The sequence below is a fragment of the Malus sylvestris genome, chromosome 5 (genome assembly GCF_916048215.2).
Source record: "Malus sylvestris chromosome 5, drMalSylv7.2, whole genome shotgun sequence".
Lineage (NCBI taxonomy): Eukaryota > Viridiplantae > Streptophyta > Magnoliopsida > Rosales > Rosaceae > Malus > Malus sylvestris.
In genome coordinates this window covers 34,455,669-34,463,905 of record NC_062264.1, presented here as the reverse complement: position 1 = coordinate 34,463,905, position 8,237 = coordinate 34,455,669, and the positions used below count along the sequence as shown (strand labels likewise).

The following is an 8,237-nucleotide window of genomic DNA, read 5'->3' as shown; positions in this document are numbered from 1 at the left end:
ATGAGATCAATCAGGAACTAATCATGGCCTCATGGGTGCTTAAAAACTTTCACATATACATATATTCAAGAAATTAAATCACTTTACAATAAGAGAAATTGAACATAATTTGAGATGAACCCATTTTTCACACAGAGGAATTAAACGTATTACTTAACTTAATTTTGGCATTGATTCCCTAAAGTTTAGAACTTTATTACTTCATTTCTTTATCAGGAACTAAAACATGCATAATCAGAGAAATTAAAAAACTTTATAATCAGCGAAATTAAACATGGTTCGAGATGAACCCAATTTCGCAGAGGGGATAAGAAAGATTATTCACCAAAAAGGAGAAAATTTGGCAAAAAAAGGAGTAGCTGGAAGAATGTGATAAATACCCAGAAAATAAGAGAAGGGTTTTTCTGCAAATCCAGTGACAGCGACACTCTCTCTCTCTCTCTCTCTGGGGTTCCTCTTCTATCGGATCAGTATAAAAAATGAAGCGGCTTTGGCGCCGTCTCCGAGGCATATACGACGGAAAGGAGCTCTGGGCTCCGTTCAATGCGCGCAAAATATTTGGAAAATTATGTGTTTTTTTATTTTATTGAATAAAAATGTATCCAAAATTCGAACATGAATATCAAGAATTAAAACTGCGGTTGTTTTATTTAAGGGACACTTTGGATGCGGTCCATAACTATTAATATTCTTTGATTGAAACCTTGTTAGTTTTTAGTTTTTGATTGAGGTCCCTGACATTAATGTAATAATGTAAGTTACTATATTTTTTTAATTAAAAATTAAAAATTGAAATTTGTAATTGTTTATATTAATGAGATTTTAAATAAAACCCATAATTTATGGGATTAAAAATAATAAAATATAAATTATACTCTCTATTATATTGTGTGTGTTTATATATATATACATATATGTATGGGTACATTAACCAAAATTAACAAAAAAAGTTATTGTACCAAAACATGGATACATTCTCAAATCAACGAAAAAGAATGTACCCATATAAGTTTAAACATGGATTAAAAAATTTGAATGGATTTTATATTAAAAAAAGGGTACATTTTACATATAACAAATTGATATATTTGAGAATGGGTACATTTAAGATTAAAAAAATTGAAAAATTATATGAATGGGTACATTTAAGATTAAAAAATTGAGAATCTTTTTATATATAAAAAAAAACTAATAGGTACAAACTTAATTTAATTTAATTTTTTATTATTTTGGAAATGTTTGAATTGAAAATTAATTAGAAGTTTAATAGAGGTGTGAGTATTAAACCCTAAATTAATTACTAATTTTTATATTAAAAAATTATATAATAAACAAGTAAATTCATTATCACATTAATGCTAGGGACTTGAATCAAAATTTGAGAACTAATAAGGTCTTAGTCAATGAACAATAAAAACTAGGGACCGGATACTAATTTTTCCTTTATTTAATTATTCGTCAATTTATCACTCGTATTTGATACACTTTCAAAGATAGATTGACAATTTATAACGAGTTGAAGACTTATATTCTTAAAATGGAAAATTTATAAAGTTAACGTTGAAGGATAAATTCGCAATCAATATGCAACAATATGAGTTTATTGGCGGAAAAATAATTATTACCCTTTAAAATGTGTTCCATGCAAGTCACTTGACTTGAATCCGCAAAAAATCAGACATACTTGGAGACTAATAGCCCACAATTAATAAGTAGGGTATTAAAATGATTAGTTGTGTGAGGATTTAAGTCGATAGGATGAGATATTCATTACCACATCAAGTTTAAGTCACATTAAGCACGTCCCAAGCTGGCAAGCCCCTCAGGTTAAATTGACATACCCACGTTTGATAGGTGTGTAGCATGCCACAATTGCTGCTCATATTTAAAAAATAATAATAATACAACCTGCTGCCAATATTCAGAAAATTTAGCTGCAAATTGCCAACAAGACAAAAAGGCCATCTAAAATTCAGTAAATTTTGAAAAGTTTGTTCAGTTTCACCACACAGAGTAATCTGAAGCAGTAAATGTCAATTTGAGAGTAATTTACCAGTTGATGCAAGACAAATAGTCTGCCTTTTCCATATCTACCTTAACAACCAAAGTGACTTAAATGCTCAATCTTCACAAATAATGCTTCATAGAGTCATGGTAAACTCTTTAACTCCAAAAACTACAAAGCCATTAACAAATTTGTTGAGAGATTAACTAATCAGATAACAAACAAGAGTAAATCATCGTCCGCCGTCAAATAAACGTATGATTTCACCAAAGCAAACACAAGAGAACAACTTCCTTAACAACAAAATATAAACTTGCTGAGTTCCATACAAGAATTGGGTAGCAAACACCAAAGACGCATAGACCGATAGAGGTAGAAACGTACGCACCGGATTAAGCACACAATCACTAGTTCTGCTGAAAGTTTGGAGACACCAGGCTCTCCACATACACGTCAGCAAATATGCGAGACGGAAGGCCATTTACCAAGAACTTTTTACATGTTCCGTTCTTCGTGTTGCACAGAAGTAATTTCTTTCTATTTCTCACCAGTAATATCTTGCCATCCTTCCAGTAACACAATGGCTGTAGAGAAAAGTATGAGTCAGTGATCAAGATCCTCGTCCAAGACTCCTTCACATTATACTCTTTCATAACCCAAAATGAGTGTTGCTTGATATTGTTCTGGTGTAGCAAACAAAGGCACCCTCCCAGAACGCCAATCGTAAATCTAGTATGATTTGTGACTGAATCAGGTGGTGCCAAGTCTAAGAACTTCTCCTCTGCTAAATCAAATGCAGCAATGACACAGGTATCTCCAACTCCGACAGGGCCACATAACCAGTGCACAGCTCCATTGAGAAATGTTGTAGAATCGTCCAGAAGATGTTTGTAAGGAAAATCTTGAACCCTTTTCCATGAATTGTTTTTCAGTGAAAACACATGCACCATGCAACCATAAGCAACCTTCACGAACTTGTAGTCATTGATAGAAGGAGCATAACCAAAACTGTGCCTATGATAACCATTACGGCTGTCTTGTCCAGGACATACATGAATCGGCATGGGGCAATCCGGTACCCTCAAGCAATCTCTGGTGGTAGGATTGAATATAAAGAATTTTTCTGGCACGGGCATAATGCAGACCAATCCATTACACGAACCAAAGGTTTGGATCCAAGGAAGGAAGGGTTGGCCGCCCTTGAGTGGAAAATCAAGCTCCAGGGGTAACAAATCATCATCTATAGGTGCGAGATGGTCCAAGGAGAAGAGAGAATTTGCAGAACTAATAAGGAGTTTGCAACTCTGGGTTCTCTTGAGGTGAGCTTGGATGAAGTGGGGTTGAGTGGTGAGATGGAGCCATAACTTCGATACACACCGGAATCTACACACAGACTTCACAGGAAGTCTAGAAAGAATGTCTTCAATGATATCTTCTGAAAGCTTTGGGCCGTTTGACATTTTATTCGGGGCCAAAAACAGGTTTTGCATTGATTGATGCCTAAAAGTTCAGTACTTGACAATGGCTTAGTGATTTTCAAACTCTTTGTTCCCTTCTCACTCTGCAGAAAAAGAACAAACCCAACTTACACAAATTTCAGTTTCGAGTGCAGGTGGCAAAGATGGGAGTTCCAAAATCCATGTCCTTACACCAAGATATTTGCAACTTAATTTCTAGATCAATAACTAACCATGGGTCCTTAAAAACAAGAAAAAATTACACATAATTTGAGATGAACACATTTTCACAGAGAGGATTTAAACAGATTATAGCAAAATTTCGGCATAGATGCCTGAAGTTGAGTACTTTATCCAGATTATAATTTGGTTTCTTAATTCAGGAACTAAACATGGGTCTGTATAATCATATAAATTAAATAGCTTTATAATCAGAGAAATTAAACATAATTTGGGGTAAACCCATTTCAATAGAGACGAAGCAAAATTATTCACCCAAAAAAAAAAAAGGATATAAACGCAAAATTTAGCAACAAAAGAGAGAGAGGGTTAGCAGGAAGAAAATGTGATGATACCCAGAAAACCAGGGTGGGGTTTTTTTTTCTGCAAATACAGTGACAGTGTCAATCTTTCTCTGCTTCTCCTTCTCTCTGCTAGCTCGTGCCTTGGGCTGCTTCTTCTTCTTCTATCTTAATCGGCACCGCCAAATACTCTCATTCCATACTTCTATTTGGGGTTTTGGGGACGAGTCTCTCTCGTTCGTTCTGGAAAATGGAAAGACAAAAAGAAATAAAAACGAGGTCAACAGAGGAAAGGAACCTGAAGTCAAGTCGAATCACACGACGAAAGAAATGAAAGCGGCTTTAGGCCCTGTTTGCAAGGGAGATCGCGATTTTACAGTGACACGGAAACGCATGGTTCAACACTTAAAAAAAAAATTTCATCACTTATATTATGATATTTGTTGTATCAGTTCTTGTTCCTCATACACTATGAAATTTCTTTACATGAAGAGGTTTTCCTCACTAGAATGTCATGATCTAATAATCTATACTAGCAATTGGTACACACATTTCGCATGTTTAACTAAATTTATTTTTTATTTTAGTATGATCTATCATTAATGAGTACGGGTGACAGCTCAATAAAAATAAAAGACAAATACAAAAAAGGAAGAGAGAAGGTACGAGAAAGTGGGGTTTATTTATTTATTTTTTAAATATGATATGTTATATTTATATGGCTGTGATGTTAGTATAAAAACAATAAAATTTATTTTTGTTCAGTTCTGGTAAGAGGGTTAAAGTGATCATTTGTTAGAATTTTGATGACAAACATGCGGTCTAATTAATATGTAGTTTAAATATATATATAGCAAGTGATCATTTACTACATTGGTGAATATGAGTGTTGCCTTTACATTGGATTCCAACCATGTCGACTTAATCTAACATCTAATTTAATACCTCAATCTAATGTTTAATCTAATATTTAATTTTAACAAATCTATCCGTTAACAAAAAAAAAAAAATATATATATATATATATATATATATAATTTGAGAGCAACAAAATGGTGAAGCTTCATTATCTCAATCATGCCCTCACTTTGATAGTGAAGAACAATGAACAACTAGCCAAGTAAAATAGGAACAAAATGGTAATTCAAAAATTCAAACGTGGAGGAGATAAACTCCACCACGATAGATGAAAAGCCGTTTCTCTCAAACTACAGACTCAGATATCCCGGCGGAGGAGGAATAGGCGGAGGCGGCTGGTCAGTCTGACCATTGGGCCTCGGTCATTGGTACTAAAGAAGAAAAAAGTAGATGCATGTTTGTATGGAGAATCGCAAAATTGATGTGAAGAAGAAGCACCGGTGCAAGGGAGGAGACTCGTAAAACAAAAAAATAAAAGAAAAATACATTGAGCGGCGTTTTACGGGAGGAGATAAACGCGAACATAAATATGAGTCAACAAAAATAGAAAGAACAAAAAATGGAGTCTTGAAAATCTGAAAGGGGAAATTAGGCAAACCCTAGAAATGGGCATTAAGAATTTCAAAAATCCTAACTCTCTTCGGCTATTGCGAGTAAATCATTTGATGTAAATCATACGGTAAGAAATTATTTAAATTTTTTTATTTAAAATTAATAAAAATAATATGTAACGAAAATTAATTGTACGATGTGAGAATTCTTAAGTAAAAAAGAAATTTTATAACAAAGAATATTTTGCGGACTCATCTTCTTCCACTAATTTTGTGGTTCGCTGACACGTTGGTTCGGAAAAGAAAAAAAAAAGGACCTTTCTATTTCAAGCTTCGTATGGTATGGCCCAAAAGGGCCAAAACTATGTTATTGAGGACCGGGCCAGCATGAACAACCAGAGTAATTGGAAACTGGCTTGGTTGGGTTTGGATTTGGTTTCGATTTTGTACCAAAAGGAGAAAAATTTGTTTTGGTTTAGTTTAGTTTGGTTTGGTTTGATTTATCTATTGAGGAGAAGCATGTAGGCGATTACATTAAGGTGCGGATATTGTGTTCTCTTTGGCAAAACTCTCGAGATATCATTTAGAAAATTAGGTTAAGGAGAATCAAGCCCTCATCAATTTGGCAAAGCTCTCAAACCAGTGCATCAATATATCTTTTTATTTGTCCCGTCTAGCATATAGTAACCCAACTGAACCATTGTATGATTCAAGTCTATCTGCACAACAAGCCTTAACAAAATTAGTGTATAACAAATCTATATGCACAACAGAAAGAGTCCAAAATTCTACCACAAAAACACTTTTATTTAGCTAATAAGAAAACACTGAATAATGAGGCCAGGAGAAGTTGAGTTGTGAGACATAGTATGAAGATATGAGGGAGAAAGGGTATCATTTGTAGGCTCTAGGATCACCACTTGGTCAATAACCACCAAAGGTCTCTCACTTCATGATGAGTTACAAGAGTTACACGATAATGAAATTTGTAGACTTCTTAATTAATTATTCGAGAGTTGTTATTTTATTTTTTATTTTTTTAACAAATTATATATTTATACTAAAAACGCAGGAGAGTGGGCTAAGTCTCATAATAGAGTATCAATAATGTAGTTAAAATTTGTCTTTAGTGAGAATACGCCCAATTATATTAGACACTCCCCAATTAAAGATTTTTCATTATGACCGAAACATGGTGCGGTATGTCACATGTCATTATACAATTGGAGGAAAAAAAATTTCAAGTGTTCCTCCAATTATATAATGATATGTGACAATATCGTCCTGTATTCTAGTTACAATGAAAAATCTCTCCTCCCAAGTTTCAAAACATAGTTGAATCACTTTAACATGCTTTATTGTAAAATTCCAAGAGACCCTTAGAGCAATTCCACCCCTAAAAGACTTTGCGCCAGCACCCAGTACATTTATCCACTCAAGTGAACAGTAATAGACCCCAGTAAACAGTAATAGGCTTCACCCCCAACAAAAATAGCCTAGTCAATTTTATTAAAATATTATTATTTTTATTATAAAATAATAATTTGACAGATTGTACATCAAAGCACGCCAACCCACCACCACCTTCATCATCACCGTGAGCTCTCTCTCTCCCTCTCTTTCCCTCTCTCTCCAAAAATGCTCCTCAGACCAGAGCACGCCAACCCCACACCCCCCCCCCATCTCCACCCTCCATCAAATCCCCACCTCCCCTTCACTATCTGCTTCCTCTCCACTGCCCACTGCCCTCCACGGTCCGACCCGCCCCAAACTGGTCGACATCAGCGCCTGGGCTTGCCAGCTCCAAACTCGCCGCCTCTGGACCTACGCCCTGATCTTCAGCTGCATCGCCGAATTTGATGTCATTGTCCTCAACAGCTTCCAAGACCAGCTCGTCCTCAACAACAAGTTCCAGGTCGGCGGCCTCATCCTCGAAGGTAGCGTTGTCGAACCGTCTTCCTCGTCGGAGATGGAGTTCGTCATCATCAATTTCAGATCATGATGTCAGCCTGACGTCATATAGGCCGGTCCCAAGGTTTGTCAATTTTGGGCTGGCCTGGAGATCGGCTTCGGCTGGGTGCCAGGCAATCCCGTGGGCTGGTGTGGGTTGACAGGGTCCCAGCCTGGTTTTTTGACTGGGTGCTGGACTATTCCACCTCCGGTGGAACTGCTCTTAGGGACATTTATCTTTATTTATGAGAGAATTTCAAGAATATTGATAGAGTACAACATCATAACCCCATGATTAATCACAAATACAATCATATTAGCATGATCCACCAAATTGAATGCAATGTGGTTAGAACAAAAAAAATTTAATTAAACACAATAATCAATAACAAAGGGATGATTTTTGAATTAGCAGATCAAACCCTAATTAATCAGAACACATAGAGGGCAGCCAATTCCTCCAATGATTCTGAAGTGCTACCAAAGCTGGGATCTTCTGCATTATTCTCCAGCATCCACAACAAGTGATCAAACAAAACCACCTCACAGTTTACCAAGATGCCATCCTCCTGTCCTCGCTTTTGGTTCGGTGACTTGTCGATCAAGGCATCTAACAACGGATGGTTGAGGTACTTTGAGCTAATCACATAACGCTTCCTCGTGCTTCCCACGAATATTACAGTTTGGCGATGATGAAGTTCATGACTTTCATGCACACATATATTCTCCCTCGTAGATTTCGACCTTAGGCTACCGCATGATGAAGATCGCCCTAGCTGTCTTGACAAGCTCTTGCACTTCCGTAGCAGAAAATTCATCTTCTTCATCCTTAAAA

The 8,237-nt window shown here is 35.9% G+C and overlaps 1 protein-coding gene across 1 annotated transcript; it reads right to left on the bottom strand.

The window, feature by feature from the left end:
• Positions 1–2,108: 2,108 nt before the first annotated feature.
• On the bottom strand, positions 2,109–4,347 carry LOC126621134 (F-box/kelch-repeat protein At3g06240-like). Its single transcript, XM_050289519.1, has 2 exons — positions 4,038–4,347; positions 2,109–3,566 (listed from the first exon to the last, which is right to left on the bottom strand). The coding sequence occupies exon 2, from the start codon at positions 3,493–3,495 to the stop codon at positions 2,413–2,415; it is 1,083 nt and encodes a 360-aa protein (XP_050145476.1). The 5' UTR covers positions 3,496–3,566; positions 4,038–4,347; the 3' UTR covers positions 2,109–2,412.
• Positions 4,348–8,237: the final 3,890 nt, after the last annotated feature.